Source organism: Lissotriton vulgaris, chromosome 1_1 (genome assembly GCF_964263255.1).
Source record: "Lissotriton vulgaris chromosome 1_1, aLisVul1.2, whole genome shotgun sequence".
Classification (NCBI taxonomy): Eukaryota; Metazoa; Chordata; class Amphibia; order Caudata; family Salamandridae; genus Lissotriton; species Lissotriton vulgaris.
In genome coordinates, this window is record NC_141685.1 from 926,104,698 (window position 1) to 926,126,782 (window position 22,085).

Here is a 22,085-nt window from a genome sequence, read left to right on the forward strand (position 1 = left end):
CACCGTTTCTGGATCTGTTTCTTTTGCCCCTGCAGGGTTTTTCTATGTTTGGTGCATAGTTGGCTGCTGGGCTTTTGGACAAAAAAGCCACCTTGGTTCCTTCTGATGCTTGTGCATTAATGGCTTGCATGGACGTACTTGCTCCCACATTTTTTGGAGGCCTATTTTGAGCAACTTCAGAATCTGAAACTATGCTTTCTTGAGATGAGCTTGTTTGTGTTTTCTGCTGCCATTTTCTTTGACTGTAAACTTCCGCCCAGGTACAAACTTCCTGAAGTTTATAATCTATAGTATCCCTGCGGTATTTTTTGATCTTTCTCTCATGTATTTCCTTAGCACACTTCTCCAATTTTTTATTAATGTCATCCAATGTGTCTTTTAGATCCGCATGTTTATCCAATTCAGCTTAAATATTAAACAATTCCTCTTCCAAATTCTTCAAAATGTTTAATAGTTCCTCCATGATTAATAGAATAAGATCCAGGGAACATTTGTTTAATATTTTAAACCATTTTTCGACAAAACTTTTATTATTCCTGCAGAACATGGGTTTGAGTGCTATTCTGAGACCTCTTGGAATTCGCTTATTTTTATGGTAATGGATCAGCGTAGTAGCATGAAGTCTCTGGTTTATTTCAAACCTTAAGACGTTCGAAATAATCCTCTAAGAATTGATGCGAGACACGTTATATTGCTCCACAGATCAGTTAGTAGTCAGGGTTGACCAGGCACACGGCCTAAAACTAACAGACAGTTATTCTGACAGATCGTTTTTTTATTGAAGTAGCTTTATTTCACTCGTTTTCTAAAACAGGTCCCTTTAAATCCCAGCGCGTAGTGTAGACACGTGACCTAGTCACGATTCTTATTACGTACATAGGAAGAGCGTTTTCAACTTTCGAAGAGGGCGGTTCGCGTAACACGCACCAGCGAACACTCAACCCGTGAATCTCCAGTAAGTTTTGACAAGGTAGTTTGTTAAGAACGTATATTAATAATGGCCCATAACTTTTTACTTTTCTTATCACGGCACAGACCACGAAGGGTAAAATGGTTAAGACTGCACCAGCACGCTCGAACCGGGTGGCTGAATTAGATAGAGATCTCTGAGCTTATAAGCAAGTCCGTTTGGTCACGAAGATTTTAGAGCGCGTGCCTCCTGCGGCGTAGAGCAGTAATTCAGGAGATTATAAACTTCTCATGTGCTGTTTGAATTACCACACTCCAAGAGCATTTTTTAACGGCAACGTCTTTTTAAGTTGACATTTTTTTAAGTTCATATCCTTTTACTTTGGGTTGCATATGGATTACGAGATAGATTCATTAGCTTCTTGTTTTCATGTCTATAGACCCCTGAGGAAGGGTCCATGGAGTGACCCGAAATGCACTGGGTTATCGAATTTATGTGATGTACACAATATGATGATCTAATTTGAATAAGATTCAGGCAATTGAATAATTTCTGAAAATAAAGATTGATTCATGAATAAGATGATGTATGATTATTTTGAACGTCTTAAGGATTGATAAGGAACTAGTATTGTTCCCTGTAAAAAGTGCGCACACCCTTCAGGGAAGTATCTTCCTAACCAGTCCAAGATCACAAATCATTTTTTACCATTTCTTACAGGAGATTAATCTCTCATTTGTGGCATTAGTAATGGGTAATGTAAGAACCAGATTTAAAAGATCCAAAATCTGAGGAAATGCTCCAATTACACACATGAGATACTTCCTGACAGAGTAAATACCAGTTACATTCTTGTCTGAAAGGTATGATTTTGTGATTTCCAGTTCGGACTGTAGAAAACTTCGGTCTACTGCCGTCTCTAAATATTTGTCAACAATAACTAGTGAAGAGAAAAAGCCGAAAACATTTTCCGCTTTTAGATTGAACATTCCGACAGCAGACATGAGACCCATGTCTGTAAATCAAGTATCAAACTAATTTAAAAATCTATCTAAAGTAGAGAAATACATTTCCTGCTTTAAGCGCTCAGACAGTGGAGTTCGACTGAGACATCAAAATGGCTGGATCTTTTCCCTACAGAGGTACGGACAAAATAATCTGTAAGTTTGTTACTCAATTTATGGTGTCTCACAGGTAGAGCCCTTGGATTGGATTTTTCTTGAATCTCAATTCCACACTGCTCTGACTTAACAATTTGGTCAACTGACTGTCCTGACAGTTTCACTAAAACACTCATCATTGACTTAATTACGTCACATGCCATTGGCAAGTCAAGGTCTTTTCTCTGTAGTTCTTCTGATGGACGGTAAATCTTTCGGAGAATGAGTTCCATACACTGCAAGTAAGAAACCAAAGTTTTCAATGTTCTTAAGAATTCCTATGGCTTCTGAACTGTTTGTGATTCTATTACAAGAAGAACAACGATAGACTCAAATTGCATCTTTACTTTTCTACGACAGGAGTACCAGTAAAACCACCTTTTACCTGAAGAGTCTTTCTAGCTCCATTACATACAAATTACTCTCTTTCTGAACTTTCGGAAAGAGCTAATGCCTTGGTTAAATTTGTGAAAGAAAAACTAACTGCTTGCAATGTTGAAAAGAGATGTTTTATAGGTTGTATGTTAGTTACTGTTTGCAATAACGCAAGGTTTAGGCGATGGGCATGGCAGTGTATATAAACTATATGTGATGTGATTGCTCTTATTTTTGTTTGGACACCATTAAATCAGCCACTCATAACTGATGCCCCATCGTAGCACCGCGCAACTAATTACTTCCAGTCAAGTCCAGCTTTCTATACTGCTTCAACAATGCTTGCAGCAAGGCTTAAGACATCTAAATTCTCCAGACAGTAACAGCCTAGTGCATTCCCATGAACATTTCCATCACCATCAAGAGAGGGGATAATAAAACTCAGCTGCTCTTTATGTGAAACATCTTTGGTATCATTAACTAGCACGGCTAAATGTTTTGTCACTTTTTTGACAATGTGCTCACGAGCAAGCGCTGCCACCACAGATATGTCATTTTGGTAATTAGGAGCTGTAAAGTGCCCATACCTTCTGGACATTTCTGGTTTTAACCTCTCCTCTATCAGAAATCATCACTAATAATTCAATGACATTTTACCTATTGTGAGAATCCTCAGTTTCATCCAGGGCATGGAATGCAAGCCTGTGACGACTTCAGAAACATACTACCTTAAGCAGCTGCTCCACATAATGTCTATTCTCCTCAATTTCCCGCTCTGTACCAGTGTGAAATGAACACTCAGCACTGTCAGAATAAACGGGGGTACGGTTTGCCGTTAATAGGCATTTAGAGGCAAAGTGAGGGTGCAGCTTTGACAGCTGTGTGACTACTAGCGCCCCTTCGATGAAAAGTTCATGGGGCCTTATGTAGGCACCAAGCATATCGTTTAAAAGAAATATACCGACTAGGTATTGTATGTTGCATGACAACTTGTGCATTTCACCTTGATAGTCATCAAGTAGACCAAATAGGTTATCTAGGAGTGGTGAAAGGGATCAATTAGTTTGGTCCTGTAGAAAAGCCTTAGGGGAAGGCTTTAAACATGTAGACCAGGGAGAAAAACATCCATTATAGTGTAATCCTTCCCCCACCTTTTTTAACAATACCAGCCACAGGAATTAATGAAGTTTAGGTTCCACGTAGCCAGGTATTTTTTAGCGCACAACATGTTTGTTGGCCCTTCCAATCTCACAGTAGTATATAGCAAACACCTCACAAAGTGCTCCCACGTCTTCATCAGTCGTAGCACGTCCTTCCCGCAGCGGGTGGGAAGAGCCTGATGATGAAGCATGCCACCAAGGGACCTTTTGGTGGGTGAAGGTTATTTTAAGAAAACTTATCGTTTTCCCTGATTAGAACAACAACTACTTAAAGGATAGTCACTTTTGAAGTATGGTGGACTTTCTTTTTACTCAGCACTGTCAGCATGTGAAGAAATATCACTAGCAACAATGACAGATCTATCATCGTCACAGGGAGAAGCAGCTGCAATAGCAGCAGATGTTTCAGAGATGTCATAAGAATGTGAACATATGCCTTCACTGCTTTACAAAGCAGCATCAGACACCTCGTTTGTTCTCTTACCTCTTTTAGTACCTGTAGGAGGGTCTCTGGTACTCGCACCCCCTTTTATTTTAGTGAACAAGTCCACTATTGCTTTTTGTTTTTATCTTTGGGTTTTATGGTAGGGAAATACATTTTTCTTTGTTCCTTTTGTTTGCATCTGAACTCAGCAATTCTACTGCTAAACTGTCAAAAATACGAAAAAAAATGTTTAGGGCAGGGCATGGTACACTGCACAGAACAGTGAGGAAACAACTTTTCACACACAAGCATGTGTGTTTTGTTAATAAATAGTACACAACCGTTTTTTTATTACATTTTTTTTGTATGTTGATATTGAATATTATTTTATACACAACCATGGGACTGCAAATGGTCTCTATCACACATCTACTTTTTGAGGGTGTCAGTTCCTTATTTTGGGGCACACCACCAGTGAAATCAATGGTGTTGACTCCGAGCTGGGCCAGGTACTTTTTTCCCCCAAGGCAGACACAATTGAGTCTTTCAGTGGAATTTGTCATGCTTTGAAATTGAGGGATAGCCAGAGGGTGGCGACTCACTTGTATTCAGGGTGAATTAAGAGGTATGCTCTATCTTTCAAACTGTTTTTATAATGAAGCAATAACAGGTTAATACATCAGCAAAAAAACTATGTATGTAAATGGACTACCACTCATACTTACTCAAATGTTCATGCCAGGCTCAAGTTTTTGAGGAGACCCAATCCTGTTTTTCCCTTTGCATTTACACTCGAAGTACTGTTAATCTCAATATAGCGGGAGCGCCATTATGCAAAGATAGAATTCACTACATCAGCACCATCATTAACCTATGATATTCAACAGCCCTACCTAATGGATTCAAAGCACAATCTGCTCTTTTTACTACCTTTCATATGTACACTCACTGTGCATGCTAAAGTGAAACGGGTGGCCCTCTAGCATTCCCAATGTATACCTGTAGTCTGTTCTACTGCTGTTCTACTTACAGGACTTTACAGTAAAACCAAAAAAGCAGGCCAACCTGTAAGTCTCAATGCCCTACCTCCTCTAGCCATTCTGAGGAACTCAATACCCGTACAAGTGTGGGCTACCTCTGCCCTGGACTTTGGGTGGGTGGGGGGCGGGGTCAACAGGGCCCTGTGGAAAAATACATACTTGTACATTTCTTATTTATTGATGCAGTGCATCCTTAGTGCCTTCGAGGACCTGTTTTGATCCAATACAGACCACAAAATTAATCCTAGCCTAAGCATGGAAAATACAACCAACATAAGGCAGAGTAAAGCTTTTTTATACTCTGGGAGGTGTTAAACCATTAATACTAGAACATACAACTTTATTCAGAAATAGTGTACACCCTTTCATTGTATGATACACATTCCTTTTCAGTGAAACTACAACATTCCACTCTAGTATTTAGCAAGCTGTCAACATGCACCCACATAACATTCCAGAGTTAATTTATTGAGCATCACCCAGCTAGGGTTCATGCATCTCATACATTATCGCACTTTATGCATCATCAAGCATTCATTCGACATGCATGATATTAAACTTTATTCAGTCTGTTTTCAATAAACTACCTTTGTCAGACACTGCCCCACCTCCTTTCTATGTGCTGTCCAGCCACGCCAAGTCTCTTTAACAAACATGGTGCCTCAAAAGCAGATCAAAATTAAAGGCTGAATAACAGTGTGCCTTATAGGAAATCTTGTGTGGAACATACTTTACCAGCAACAAACGTCTTATCTAACAGACAGAATGCCGAAAGGCAGGAAAGCTTGCTTTACGAATGCAGATGTTGCAGTCCACATCTAAAAATGACTCCATTAACCACTGCTCCTAAAACAAAACTTTACACATTTTTAAAATCTATTGTCCACACATACAGAATCAATGAATCATATGTGTGTGAACCAGTGTATAGAAAATGTTACATAAGGCAAATGATACTACCAGGTATAGGATTCACATGTCATCCATACTGGTAGGCACTTTGAGAGTGATTGGTCTAGAGAAGCACAAACTCAGGATACAGAACAAAAACACAGTGGTTAGGGTTGACTTTAATAATAAGAATGTATTTCTACCCAAACAAACCTTTCTTAGCAACATCAAGATAGAAAGACTGGGGCGGAAAAAAAAATGTTCTAACCTGTACCAGTCAGCTTGCAGACAGCTCTTAGATGGCAGTTCATAGCTCACTGTGCTGGATTACAAATGTAACTTATGAATAGGCTGTGGGGTTTTAGGTTTAAACCTATAATAACTGATAAAACCCCACTGAAAGAGAAATAGCTCACCAGTGAAAACATATAAACACTGAAAAAACACCTGCACAGACTAAATGCCATTCAAAGAAAGGAGAAATAGAGTGAATGAGTCCTTATTTTTCTTCCTGAAGGGGCCAATACAATGTAACTTGGTTATACACGCTAGCAGTAAGAAAGACCGAGCTTATATTCTTCTGATTGAGTTTTGTTGTTTAGGGATGCCACTAAAATATTGTTTCTTCTTACTTTTGCTTTTTTCAGTTTTGTGGGATTTGGTCTAAAAATTCAGGGTTTAAAAGCATGTTTTAGGTCTTGTTTAAATATTTTATAAACTGTAGAGAACCAGGAAATATCAATAAATACATTTTGGCTGCGTTTGATTCTTTCACTGATAAGTAAAATGGCTGGTCTTTCCTAATATGGGTCATCACATTTACCCACAGAGAATGGGTAAAAACCCTTAATACATCAGCCCACAGTTTCTTGTGGGTCAGTATTGATAGTAGGTGAATTGCCAACACATCAGGCTTTAAACCTTCAATGCAAGGTATGGTGACAAGTATATGTATAAAGAGTGCTACCACCAAGCATCTGGGATTGTGGTGAAAACATGACACCAGACTTGGAATATCAACAAATAGGGGAACCCTATGGGGCTTTTTCAACGGGGTCCAGTGTACAAGCCCAGACGAACTATTACACAACGAGAGGTACAAAGTTCCCCAGCAAGATGGAAAGGGTAAGGAATAGGGGAACCTAGCGTAAACAAAATAGAGGGAGAGGAGGCAGGGGAAAGGGGAATCCCCTTTTCGGAACTATGTGCTCCTTGTCCTGACCCGACTTCGTGGGGGTAGGTCTAGCAGGCTGAGTCTGCTCATCGGACAGGTACCTACTTCAAGGTGCCATTTCCATGAGGCACCCCTAGGGACTACATTAGGGTGGAACCATAGAGGGCATGACCGATTGGCCTGCGCACGTACTGACTTCCAAAATAAGGTTGTATAGCTCTATCCTCTGTGTGTAGTACAGTTTTTTCACCATCTAGGTCCTGACGAATTGCAACATATGAATGAAACATGTCGTCCTTAGGGTAGCGGATACACTACTGGACCATAGTACCAGTGCGTATCTCTCCCCCACTTAATTTTTAAACAAGGTAGTTAACCACAATATTAAAGTACTCAGTGGATTACCTAACCTTTTTTAAGCTCCACACTCTACTCACGACTACACCACCACATTTTTTATTAAAACCCTCATACCCACATGCAACAAATGGCAGGAACAAAAGATCTCCGATAAAGAGCCCCTTTGTGGGTGCCCGTCAGACATTGCAGCGCCAGTCTGACGAGGAGCAAAACCCATATGATGAAGCATGACACCTAGCTTGCTGGGTATGTGAGGGTTTTAGCTCCGAAAAGGGGATTCCCCTTTCCCCTTTCTCTTCTCCCTCTATTTTGTTTACGCTAGGTTCCCCTATTCCTTACCCTTTCCATCTTGCTGGGGAACTTTGTACCTCTCGTTGTGTACCAGACTTTTGGAAAACATGGAAAACAGTATCCCTTTGAATGCTCTGCAAAAAAGGTTCTTTCCAAGTTCAACACAGTTTCGAGTGATATTGTTTGTATTTGCAGTGATTCAGCTACATATATGAAAAAGTTGTGTGATGATCTATCAAAATTGATATCCGAGCTGAAGGGATTCCTTGTAGAAGATCCTTGCCACTTGTTACATGGTATGCTGAAAGCATCTTTACAATCTTCAGAGTTAATGAGGGATGCTATTGACTTTTTAGTCCTTTCTGGTGCACTATTTTCTTATGCACAGGAACTAAAAAGCAAATATTTATAATTTTGTGCTTTGTGTGACAGCAAAGAGTCATCCCAACTGTGTCCCTTAGCTGATGGTTCTCAGTCCAAGGGGCTATGAATGCTATATTATCCATGTGGCAACCATTTACAGAATTGTTACTGAGTGATTATGCCAAAAGGCAAGAGATGTGAGGATCTTTGGTCGCATAAAGATAGTGATGTGAAAAAAGCACTCTACTGCATTATTAGATTTTTACAGGAAACCATAACTGCTGTAGTGGATATAATAAAAAACTAGAGTCTGAAAAAACACTTGTCTGCCAACTCTTCAGCATAATTGGTGTAGATGTGAAACATCTCCTTGAGAGTAGGCTGGGCGACACCTTTAGTGACTTTGGCACTGCAACATGTTCCATGTTAGAGTGCTTGCCACTTGAGAAGCAAAGCAATGTTGGAGAACAATTCAGGAACGTTTATTTGACAATGTATGAAAAATGGCTTGCAATGATGCATAGAAATGTACCTTCACCACCAATGGCATTTAAAGGCAATGAAACCTCACTGTGGTACTCTGTACAAGTTCTAGATGCCTTCAGTTAAGGGTAATTTCCTCTGTGGTTTCAAAAGTGCTGCTTCAATAACTCTGAGGGCATAAGAGCCCAGCTCAATGCAAATGTTGCAGAACCTGGCCTGAGAATCGCAATCTTCAAGTGCACCAGTATTGGCATGGAAAGCTATGACAGTGGTCCGAGTTAACAATCTGTATACTGGCTGTTTTGGTGTTGCCCGCCTCAAGTGCTAATGTTGAGGGGGCCTTTTCACAGAAGGTTATATTGGAAGGAAAGAGCAAGCGCACATGACCGAAGACTCACTGAAGAATATTGTATGGTGTACTACAAAAGCTTAATTTGCATAAGTCTATTTGGACCTCATATACACTGTCTATATACCATGTTCTATCAGTGCAGAAAGGAAGCAATAATAAAAGCAAGATGTTCCATAAACACCGGAAAAATACTTTGTTTTTAGTGGCGCAAAAATGTGTAACCACTAATAACTGTTTTTTAAGGTATTGAAATCACTTGAAAACACTGAAAAAAACCACCAGAATTTACCAAAAGTAGAAACTGAAAACAGGAAAGTCTACTTATGAACTGCACAGTAAAAAGAGAATCTCTGTGACAAAAGTAGTAACCCACTGAGCTAGCCACATAAAATACTGTGCATTGATATGCACAGTACACGTTCTTTGCAGCAGGCACATTAACCCTCTGTAGTGCCATTGATAAGTGAAAACTGACACTAGACAAAACTGCCCTCTCTCTCAAGAAGGTACATTAATAAATCACCTTGGTTAACTTGACACTTTTATTGTTGCCCGAAAACTGCTGAATATACAAGAAACATTGCAGTGTTTTTAAAACTGCTGCACTGCTACAAAACCGGCCCCACTAACAAACCCTGTCCCCCACCCTTCCAGCCACCCGGGGAAACGCCCATCCGTGATCTGATGCCCGGTACAGCCATTCCATCCTTGGTGGTGTACAAAACAGACAATGTCTTGGCCAGTTTACCAACAATCACTGACCATGAGCATGCTGTGGCTGATTGGATGCTGTGTTCGACACAAAACAATGGCAATTTATGTGTTATTCAGATTACCTAAACAATGGCTAGACGGCTAGAAGGGTTGAACTTGAAATGTGTGCTCTTTAACTATCATTTCTGAAGTTTTGCAGGGCATTTGAAAATCTTGTGTCAACACCAAACCTGATAATCCTATCTTACTTTACCTGTTGTTTCCAGTAGAGGTTTTTCCCAGGGCCCGCAGCTCACGAGTCACAACGATCGGTACCACCACAAGGGGAGTCGGTGAGTCGAGACTCTAGTCGAGTCGATGTTACAACTCACTCAGTCTCACTCAACGTCAGCTGCCCCGCAGCCCGCCTAAGGTCCGATCGTCAGACTTAGAAAGTGACAATTAAGTGAAGCAAGTAACTCACAGCTCAGTTTCGAACTTACATTGATTCTAGACAGTCACTCTAGAGTCTTGATACTCAGTACTCACAAATCCTACTTGACTCCGAGCCGCATCAGCGCAGCTTTTACTGTTGCAATGGGCTGGCAAATAATTTTTGCCAGGGCCATCACTACTAATGCCGCTTTTGCGCTACCAGATTGACAGTCCTAGGACCCGGTCGGCGGCCCCAAACTCAGTGGTACACATACCGCACCAAGCACCAAGTCCTCAGCTAGGGTAGGGTGCAGCAGGCGCACACTGGCACTTACACATATTTGCTGCTAGCTGCAGTACGTGTAGTTAGGCACTGTCCAATCATGCCGAGCCATGCTGTGCGCGCGACGTACTGAATTGTGTAGCTTCCAGGCCAGCAATAGATACATACAATGTATCAAATCAAGGACTGCGCCGCCCAGGACGGGGTCAACATAGCAACAAGTGAGACAAGTTCTTCCCCCCACCCAGGCCCAGCTTGCAGGCCATCATGATGTCTCTGCAGGCACAGCTTCAGCACAGCAGTGCAATTAGGCAAAGCTCAAACTGTTGCTATTTTATGCCACCAGAACACTTGCCAAGGTTTCTCAGTAATAGCATTTCTATAAAAACCTACAACTTGCGTCCAACACCCTTTTTTGCTGTATCAACAGAGAACAAGAAGAAATAGCTGAGATTTGGGTGGTGAATGCTGGGCAAAAGTCAATTCAGAAGGCTACAGACCCCACCACTGCCTGCACAGATTATTTCAGTTTGCTGGTACCTCCTAAATTCACACAAACAATATAGGAGCAATATAGTGTGGAGAGCATAGCTCTTGATTGTATGGCTTACCTGCGACCTTCAGATCCACCAAGTCCTGCTTCTTGGACACCGGGCAGTAACATATGCCGTACACCATAGGGCCTGTGGAGATACAGAAGCAAGCACTAAACAGGCTGAACTGGTGCTAGATAGTGAAATGGTTCGGATACAGGACATAAAGAGAGTGTGCAGCCATCAACGGAAACAAGTCACATGTTAGAACATAATACCTCCAAGAAATTCACCTTGCATAATGATTGATAGACGCCAGCACAGTGTGTTAAATAAAGCAGCCTATGGAGTAACCAAACAACGCATTCAGTAAAAAGAAATATCCTTGAATCATACAATGGTAGGCAACCAAAACGTGAAACTAGCTGTGCTACTTAAAACATTAGGGTATGGGGATTCCCACCAATCAAATAACTCTCACTCAGTTTAGCCAATACATGGAAGCATGCTAGTATGTGAATTGGGAGTTTGGGGCATCCAAGCCTGTGGCAACATAAGCATGTCACATCCCACAGCATCCGCCAATATCTGGATGTGAGGCCTGGAACAATAAATGTATGGGGGCATTCAGACAAACAAATTGGTACAGGGGTGCCTCATTGCCTTTCTGATGAGGCCCATGGACCTGTACCAATGGCAGACCCAAATCAATTGAGAGTTGAGGGGACCCATGACAATAAAAGCTTTGCAGCACTTCAGTCCTGTACCAACTGCCGTGCGAGAGCATCCAGGGCCTGTCACTATATTCACTGCAACCCTTCCCTTCAGAGTTGTGAGAAAAGCACGTGGCACTGTCGAGACTGGGATAAGGGGCCTCAAATGGCCACAGAAAATAGTTTATTAGAAACCCCCTAAGGCCAGTTGTAAGGACTGCATGGTCAGTGCTTTAAATAGGCCGGTACTCACCGGTACGGAGTACCGGCACTTTTTCCTTTTCTCCCCTTGAGTACCGGCACTTTTCCTAAAAATGAAGAGAGTACCGGTATCATGGAACCCGACTTCAGCCCAGGCAGCGCTTCCTTTATCACCTCCACTAAATCTGCAGCTCCTTTAACAAGCACTGCAGGGAATTAATCACGGGAGGGCTAGTCACCTTTGGAAGTCTTCAGAGCGGGGAGGGAGTGGGTCTGAAGAGTGCTTATCGGATCCATTGTTCTTTCACAGTGGGGCCGAGAGGGAGCTGTAAAATCTAATGGGTGGCGGCGGGACGCACTGAACAGAACAGATTTAAAAGTGGGTTTATGGCTGTGAGAGTGATGTCCAATGAGTGTTAACTAACGGCAGCCCATTAAGCGCACCTGGGGACAGGCGCCAGCTGGCCTGCCCCGGTCGGCCTCGGACCCCTTCCGACTACAGGCCTCACTGGCCTGCCCTGGGTGTATGGTGGGTGGGGCACCGTTCTTCAGCACTTATTAAGCACTTTGCCTGCCAATACAATTTGGTCTATATTTCATAAAACTCTATCTTGTTTTGAAACGTGTTTCTTAAGAATGGATAAGTGCCAAGTGTTTGTGTATGTGGTTGAGAAAACAAGCTGGAGGAAGGCACTGAACTCTGGCTGCTGTTTCAGAATGAGTCACAGGAATGAACGCAGCTCATTCGTAAGAACACACTCTTCGATACCCTTCAATTTTACTAACTTTTTTTTAAACAAATGTTCATGAAATGCTTGATTTCACTGTTGCCCAAATAAAACACACACTCCACAAATAGACAAGCACCGTAGGCAAACGCACACAACACATTAACAGATACATGCACACAAACCATAATGCACAGACATGGATGAGTACATACTGCACAGATGTACATGCACCAAAAATTCATGCCCAAACACTTGTGAAAACCACAAGCACGGACACACATCATACACATTCCATCGGTAGACACACACATACAACATGCACACATACAATTAAACACATACCAAACGCATCCGAACTCACAAAAGAAACTATGGAGCTTCTACTGGTCACCTTACAGTATCTTGCTATGCCTTTCTTCACAGCATACATCACATTTCCTTTATAGTTATCTTGACAAATATCTACCACCAATAGTGTGTGCTGTACAAACTGAGCAAAATACACACAATTAATGGACGGAATGCAGAACAAATCAAAACATTACAGTTTTTGTTGCATAGAGCCTTGTGTTACCTACAGGTCAAAAGTTAAGATCCTGGTAAAATAGCTTAGTGAGTTATGACCCTGCATCAAGACCTGCCTGCAAACAAGAAGGCATATATTTAGAACCTCGCTGTTATTTCCTCAATCTTTTCTTATTTTAAGGATGCTAAAAAAAAGCCTACTTTGGGTAGTAATAAACACTTATAAGTAAGTGCCATATATATAATTATTAGTAAGATAACTAATGGACAGATGGATCCGACATTCTAACAATGCATGCAGATTTTGTGCATACAACCTTCGCAAAGTCAAAGAGCTAGCTCCGCCCCTTGTCCCACCTTAGCACCGCCCCCAACTCCACCCACTGCTCCTTTTGGTGAGTACCTGCACTTATTTTTTTCCATTTAAACCACTGGTGCTCCAGCTCACGAACCAATGATAGGTTCCTTTGGCCTGTTCCAACAGTGCACATAAGTACAATCTGTTCTGTGCCTGTTGAACGGTACACCCAGACCCAGGTCATTTAGGGATACTGGAGCCCAAGAACATGAGCCAAGTGGCTCATGGGCCACGACCACCAGCCTACAGATACGCTACCTATAAAACAAGCTGGTCTGCACACTGTGAACTTGAGAATAACCAGGCAATGGGCTATCCCAAAACAAGCACTCCAAAGCACGTACTAGTGAATATAAAGGAAGAACGGTACGTTTCCTAGCTAGCAGTATACTTCCAGTATGCAAGGTCGATTATAGATTGAACCGTGCGCCTGTTTACGTAATATAGCACTTAGTTTCTGTTGTTATCTTGTATGTCAGCAATTGCCCCTGTTCCTGCTTCTGTTTCTGTAGATTCTCTTGCGGTGAGTCAACCTACCCGGGAGGTAAGACTTTACAGGAATCGTTATCCTCCTGGTTACCTAAAAGATTACATATGTAAATAACTGACCATGCTTACTTAGCAATACACTTATTTGTGTAGGTAGGTTATTTAGTGTTTTCCTTCATCTTTAGTTGAAGTTTAGACTTCTGCAACTCCTATTTATTTCTATGTATTTATTTTTGGATGTTCTTGTATCTTTATTTTCTCACATGATATTGACTTTGCCCTAACATTGTTTTACTATATTATTTTGTGTCTTTGTTTAAATAAATAATGAGGATATGTTGTAATCTTGTATGTCAGCTATGGATTGTAGAGCACTGTGCCTAGTGCATTCTACATTCCTTGAAGGCTGACCGTTCTACTCTCTGGCAGTTGATTGCGGACCAGCCAGAGGGAGAGCCACACATTTCTACCTGGATAACCTATCTTCAATAAACAAGATAATTTATACTACTGAAGGCTTCTGATTAACTTACTACAGTTTCCAACCATAAGATTTCGTGCAATAACGCAGCGCATTCGAAGAGTCAAAGTCCTGATTCACTTCAATGTCACCAGTTCGACTAATGCACGTGAAAACACTAATCTGTGAAAACAAATTCTATGTAACGGTACCAGTAATGCACTGCCAAAACTTCCATATTGTCTCCGTTTTTGTGCAGCAATTATAACATATTGGGTGCACGGATGGCAACACTGCTCGGTTCTAAGAGCCAGCCGCTCATCCCACGTAACCCACCCACTTCAAGAGGACTCGCACATCCCGCCAGTCTGTCACCCCCTCCTAACATAAATCCCGTAATCCATTTCCAAAGACCAACCGCTCACCCAGGACTGGGCCCCGACCCGCTTCATCTATTCCCAGGCAACACGGCTCGCTGACACACAAAGGAGGCACAGCAGAGCTGAGCCTGCTGCTGCAGCTGTTGTCTTTCTCAAACTCGCTCAAATCCATAATGCAGACACACAGTCAAACTCCCGCGCTTAGGACGGAGAAGGATGCAAGAACTGCGCACGCTCGAGGAAGTAGAACGCTCCTCGCCTCAGCTCGAATCTCTTTTTTTTCTGTCATTGTGCACGGCGGACATTTTGGTACTGGAATGTTAGCGTACAACTGAATTGAAAATGCGGGCATTGGCCAGACCGCATATGTCTCCCGTACGACGTCTGAAAAAAGAGCTAGAATGCTAACGTATCTCGTAGAATATGCACGCGGTGGTCGCCATTCTGCTGTACAGACCAACTCTAAACGTCGACTTACAATAAAGTATGAAATCCACTCCTAAGTTTTAAGTTACCTTATTCTTACATATAAAATTAAGTTTCACCGTTCTCTTTAATATGTACTTTTTAAATATAACATTGTTATTGGAATTTAAAACTTTATGACATGGATAAAGCACTGTCCAGAAAAATAAACACAGTACAGTTTCATGTCCATGCTTTCCCTAAATACTTCCTTCGTTACAAGGCAAAAAAAAAATAGCTTCCTTAAGTATCGCACCAGCCCCACTCTTTTGCGGATTGATGGACGCCTGGTTCCCGCACCCCCCTTTTGCTTGTGTGCTTGCTGGCCCTCATCATTGAGTGTCTTAGACCCTAGGCTTTCATGCCACTAGAATAACGACACAGAGGCATGGTTATGGTGACTGGATCTGGCCCAGGGCACATTCGCACAGACCCTTTTATTTGCAGGGGTCACCTGTTTGGTGACACATGTGATGGATGGCAGCGTCGGATTGGTAACACGGGCATTCGGGCAATGCCCGAGGGGCCAGTGTCCGAGTTCTGCTGTGGGCTGCTTTTTATTTAGCAGTCAGGGGGGCCATTTGGGCGCTGTGTCTATTGTTCGAATACAAGCTCAGCCAGCGACCCAGTGGGTGTCTGAGTTGCCTTTCTAGAGGCAAATGGGCGATCATTACCTCCCTTTAGCAACAAGCAGAGGTGTCACTTTCTTTCTCTTGCTGGCCGGCCCATTAATGTGTGCACATACTGAGCGGGGCAGGGGGCCTGAGTAGAAGTGGCCTCACTTGTTTCACCAGTGTAAACTAACGCATGCATTTTTTTACCCCCCCTCCTAAAGTTTTTTTTAATAAGATTACGCTAAAGCAGTGATTTGAGGAGTGATTATGCAAATATGGGCCGATTTTTGTTTTGGCGTGCCCGGGCCGATTTTCAATCCCAATCCAACCCTGATGGATGGGTATGGAAGCAGCCCACGGGATGTGGCTGGATACACAGGGCATATGTCGGAACACTAGAGCGTGTCTCACATGATGCTACATCCCTCCTAAACTTTATTGAAAGGAAACAAACAAGTCCAACTGTGGGAAAGAAGAAACAACAAAACAAAGCACCACTGAGTCTCTTCTGGATCATACAGGATCAGCAAATAGGTGCAGCTGGTCGCACCTGACTTCACAGCACGCACCCTTGGTTTCAACAGATGACAGTGGCGTAACAAAAGCCCCCGCACCTCCAGCGGTGAGGGGGCCCCCTAAACTCCCACAGTGCGGGGGGGGCCCTGAGATCCAGGGAGTCCCCTCAGGAACTGTGCAAGGGTGGCAGGTGAGAACCTCTGACTGCGTCCTGAGCGTGGGGGGCCCCCTCCATGCACTTTGCAGGGGAGGTCTCTCGAGTTTCGTTAAACCACTGCCAGATGACTCTGGGCACAAGTGCGATGTGGATGAAGTCTAAGCTTCTCTCACTCCTCTGTCTGTGGGGTCACAGTCTCTCTGTGCAACGTTGTTTGATTCCGACTGCGTTCATGTTTTTGAATGAATTTAAAACAGTTCAAACTGAGGAATGCATCAGGAGTGGTAGAGGAGGAGTCCACTGCAGAGAACTCTTTGAAGGCGCCCTAGATCCATGGATGGCAAACCCTCAAAGACAGAGGACGACATTGCGATGGATGGGAGTCTCGAAGGCCTTGATGCTGCCCGATACCCGTTGATGGGGCAGCTTCAGACTTCTCTATCGTTCCAGGACTCTCTCAAATGGGAATTTCCATGAAGTCCTTTTCACTGAGCTGCCACAGGACTGTGTAGGCTCTATGGGGCCTCTCATAGGCCATGCAAAGGGGTCGTTGAGGAACCGCCAACAGGACTACAAGTCACTCGTTTAGCCACAAAGGGTTGTTGTATCTGGGTCTGTGTGCTCTTGCAGTCAGGACTCGGGTACACTAGGAATCTTCCAGTTAGTCTTTGGACTACCAATCTCCCTCTGTGACCTCAGTCTCTCCCGAGGCCTGTTGTGGAGCAGCTGCAGACGCATCTCTCTTGCCGGGCAGGGGCGGCTCTAGGTTCATGGTGGCCCTGGGCAGGAAGCGTAGGTAGGGGGCCCTGGAAGAGGGGGTCGGGGCGGAGCGCGGAGGCCAGTGAAGAGGGTGGGGGTCAGGTTGTTTGGAAGTGGAACAGAGCCAGAGGTCACCAAATCCCTGCCAGGGGCCGCCACACAAATATGTATCCATCCTCAGAGGATTATTATATTAAGGATATATATTGGCGTGGGGGCCCCTGGGGTTTGGTGGCCCTGTGCAGGTGCACAGCTTGCACATGCCTAAGGCCGGCCCTGTGCCGGGATTCCCTCACACCTGAATTCCCCCAAGGCCATTGCCCCTGCATTGCCACAGGACTTTATGGGCTGTGTGGGGCCTCACTTAGGCCATGACAAGGGGTCGAGCGGAACTCCCAGCAGGGCCACGTCCAAGTCACTCGAGCAACCCCATGGGTGGACGGTACAATGGTCAAGTATGCTCTCTTCAGGAGGTCTCAGGTATAAAGAGTCTAACAGATGGTTTCTGAGTGGCCAGCCTCTAACAGAGCCAGGGATGCCTTGTTACTCTCCGGGTGTTTCGAAGGCATCGGGCTCCACTCTAGATGTACAGTGCTCCTTACGTGGTTCTAGTGATGCACTTAACAACGACACTCACTGATGACTGTAAGTACTCTGTGTGATGGGTCTAATCATACACTTTTCTCTCTTCTTTCATTTTCTTTGCGATGTGGTACTGTGGCATTATAACACGCTCTTCTGCTCATCACTGTTTCTTGTGACGTGGCATCATGCCACTCTTTTCTCCTCTTTAATTTTCTTTGTGACGTGGCAATGTGACCTCTTGCCACTCTCTTCACCTCAGCTCTTCTGACCAGGCTGTGGTGTTCTCTTCACAGAGACCTCCCAGGTCACATCCTGTCATAGGACTGATTTTCTTCTTCCATTGCAGTCTCTCAGTCTTGTGGAGAAGTGTGGCTCAGTCTTGTGGAGAAGTGTGGATCAATGGTTAGAGCGGCAGACCCTGATGCAGAGGTCTGGCCCGGGACCAGGGTTCAATTCCCCGCCTCGGCAGGTCTTGGGCTCAAAATTCCACGGACCTGATAATTCTCGCCTCGGTGCCTATTCCAATCATGGAGTCCCACTCTGCAACTCTGGGAAATAGCTTGGTTAATCTCCACAACGGCCCCCACAACGCTAAGGATGCCTGGCCTCCACCTTGGGGGTGCCCAGGAGTGGACGCCTCACAGGTAAAGCCAGGATGGGTTCCACAGCGGTATTCGTACAAGCGCCTTGAGACCCTTGCGGGTGAGTAGTGCGCTATACAAGTATCAATTTACATTTAATTTACATTTCTCACAGTCCCGGTCATGACAATTCTGTGAATTATTACCCAGTGCAGGCTGGCACAGTTTGTCTGCACCTGTGATTCCCTTCTGATGTGTTTATTTTACAATACACATACTGTTTTTCACCTAACATGGTGTGGTCTCTTTTTGTAGTGTGCCTGGCGTGTCTCCTGTGAGTGCTGCGTGGACGCTTTACACATTTCCTCCGGAATTTGGCCCGCCCGCTCTGTAACACGCTACCTGTTTCTAACAGACTGTTTGACAGCCCCTGAAAGTAGAGAGCCCTCAGAGAAAATGGAAAGGGGAAGGAATATGGTTAGACTTGGCTTATAATATTATAAGCCAAGTTCAAAGTGACCAATGAAATTGTGATACGGTGCTTTTTTGATTTCTTTAACGAGCTCTGTGGAGCCAACCTTTTTACAGTAAAAATAATGCTGGTGATACGAGTTCAAAGTGACCATCGTAAAAAGGCGTTTTTTAAATATCTTTAACCCCTTCCACGCTGATGAGGAGCTGGGCTCGTCATGGGGTAGCCTCCTCGCACGCTGATGACGAGCCCAGCTCGTCACGTAAAGTGCGTTTTTAAAAATCTCAGCGTGCGAGCGGAATTCCGCTAGCGGGCATGAGGTTAATGAGCTCCGTGGAGCCCACCTTTTTACAGTTAAAATAATGCTGGCGATACCAGTGTAAAACCAGTGTAAAACGGAGGTTGGGCAGAAGATCGGCATGGCATTTGATTATTAATCAAATGTCATAGCGATCTTCTGTCCAACCTCTTTTTTACACCCGTATCACCAACATTATTTTTACTGTAAAAAGGCGGGCTCCACGGAGCTCGTTAGCCCCTTCCATGCTCATGACGAGCTCAGCTCGTCATGAGGCACACTGCTCGTGTGCTCATGACGAGCTCATCATGACCACACCCGTTTCTATTGACCTTTAGCACAGCAGGGGGATATCTCAAGCAGCCAATGTGTTTAGGAAATCATAAAAGTGCCTTATCACAATTTCATTGGTCACTTGGCATTTGTCTGCTGATGTGGATGGCCACCCTGAGGAATTACGTACCGTATGACAAATTTTGAATGCTTAATGTGGTTGGGTTGCATATTAAGACAAGATGGTTTTTTATGCGAACTTGTGAGCCTGTTAAATAGTCTCTCTGAAAGGACTGCTCACTTCACAGAAACTGGGGAAGTTAATCTGACCCGTATAACACGTTGTAACCCAAAAAGTTTCCTGATCCATAGCTTAGGTAAGTAAATGAAAAAAAAGAGAAACTGTGTTTTTGTTGTTTGTGGACTTACTTACTCAAATCGAATGTTTCATATAGTAGTAAAGTAGAGCGTTGTTGATAATAATTATTGATGTACTGGCCTTCATAAAATGTTAACACTCCTAGCAAATTTCCAAAAAGGTTTTAAATAATTTGTGCGAACTATTCTTACTTGTAGCTAAGGACAGTAACATCAACGAATATTAGCCCTGGATTGGGGTATCCTGACTTCTAAGGCAGGGTTATATTCTGTGTCCTACAATCTGGTAGCCTTCTGGCACCAAGACAGCTACTGCAGTCATTCTGGAGCTTTGGGGGCTGCAGCACCGATCTGCCCAAATAGGCATTGCTGTTACTCCCCATGCGCATGCGGGACTCTGTGCTGTGCTAGCGTGGGCATGTGTGCATTTATCTTTTGTTTATTTCTGCGGTTACACTTCGTAGAGGTCGCTTCATTTATTTCCCTACACTGCCTCTGCCGGACACGGTGCCTCAAGAGGACTCTAGGTGGCGCTGTCACCGCTTCTCTTACCCTGCAGGCACCGCTCACAGGCCCCGGCAGCTTTGGGCAGGCTGCGCCACGCTCACCTTCTGAGAGGAGGACTACCTTCAGTGTAAGCAGTCAGCTTGTCTCTCCCAGGTCACTGAACCGCTGTCGTTTTGATGAGCTGCAGGGGCTGCTTTTGCGAGTGCTTGGGCCAGAGGTGTGAGTGCAATTTTCTCGCCCACTGGGGGTGTGCAAATACAGGAGTCACGCAAGTTGTCCACCCGAGGCTCTAGCTCGGTGCTCACAGTGACGCTTAACCTCCCATTACGGATGTCTTTCTCGCCTGCTGCATGGTGGTCACCTCATGCCCAGCTGGTAACCTGTCACTGCTCATGACTGCGGGCAGCTGTCGCAGGAGGGTGCACTAGGTATGGGCTACACTCTCCCCCCATGCAGAACTTCCGAGCTTCAGGTGGCCAAAACGCGGGTCAGACCCTCTAGTCGTCATTGCAGTGTCTAGGGCCCTAGGCCCTCTTGCCACTAAAATAATGACACAGAGGCATGGTTATGGTAACTGGAACTGGCCCAGGGCATGTGAGCCCAACCTCTTTTATTTGCAGGGTCACCTGATCACTGTCACCTGTGATGGATGGGTGTGGGGTGGGTATGCTCTATGTATTCCTCTGGGAGTGGCTGTATACATACCCCCAGATTCATCAAAGTCCTGTTTTGCAAGTCCTTAATAGCGAATTTTAAGGATTCGCTATTAAAGACTCGAAAAACGGGATGCATGTAGAAATCGCAATCATTTTAGCGATTTCTACAGCTTCCTTATTTGCGATTCGCTAATTGCTAATCGCAAATAAGGATTGGCTTTCCCATTCATTCCTATGGGCCTAAAGGCGATAGGAATGAATGGGGAGTCCAAAGGACACCCTGTTGCACCCCTGAAATGGTAAAGTCCACTGGTGGTGCGCACACACATGTCCCAAGGACATGTGTGTGTGTAACATACAAATTAGAAAAATGCACTAAAGTGCATTTTTCTAAGTTTTTGCTATTTACCACGTAGTTAGACTTCGCGGTAAATAGCGGCCCCAGATAGCGATTTCGCAATTTTAAAATGGTTCATGAATTGCATTTAAGGAATCTCAAATTGAGATTCCTTAAATACAATTAATCGCACTTTAGCGATTTCTAGATTTGCGATTTTTGCATTTGGGATGATGCATCCCAAATGCAAAAATAGCGCTCGCAAAGGGCCAGATTCTCAGAATCTGGCCCTTTGCGAGCCGATTTAGTTTGATGAATCTGGCTGTTAGAGCGTATGTCGAAACACGAGAAGATGGCTCACAGGACACTACAATCATCAAGTTCTATACGTTTTCACTTCCCTGTCCAATGGAAAGAACTGGTTAGTTTGTGATTCAAGTATTATTCCCTGGTAGTGGGCCCAATCAACCCAGAGCTTCCTGTGTTACTGCGGACAGCCACTAGGCCTGTTTTTTCCAGTCTGTAAGGGATGGGGCTTCTACTAACTCCCAGGGTCTGGCTATGTGCCGCCTTGCCACTACGAGCCACATACACAGAAGAGCGTTTTTGTATTTATTGCCCTCAATGCTGTCTGAAATGAGTATCAGTGGAAGTTTAGGGTCTTTGGAAAGGGGCCATCCCAGAACACCCAGCCCAGAGACAG

At 43.9% G+C, this 22,085-nt stretch overlaps 1 protein-coding gene across 3 annotated transcripts in view; it reads right to left on the reverse strand.

The window, feature by feature from the left end:
- The window catches only part of RNASEH2A (ribonuclease H2 subunit A), a 91,182-nt gene extending 76,096 nt beyond the window's left edge, over window positions 1-15,086 (reverse strand). Inside the window, exons 1-2 of one of the 3 annotated variants that reach the window (XR_015309047.1) lie at window positions 14,830-15,033; window positions 11,006-11,077 (exon numbers count right to left, since the gene is read on the reverse strand). Coding sequence is in view for 2 of the 3 variants with exons in the window: in XM_086959100.1 (XP_086815226.1) it covers window positions 11,006-11,077; window positions 14,830-14,956 (199 nt within the window). In the remaining variant the exon portion in view is untranslated. Of the gene's footprint in view, window positions 1-11,005; window positions 11,078-14,829 lie in introns of all 3 variants that reach the window. The other 2 variants (XM_086959101.1, XM_086959100.1) reach the window with 2 other exon arrangements.
- Between the last annotated feature and the right edge of the window lie 6,999 nt (window positions 15,087-22,085).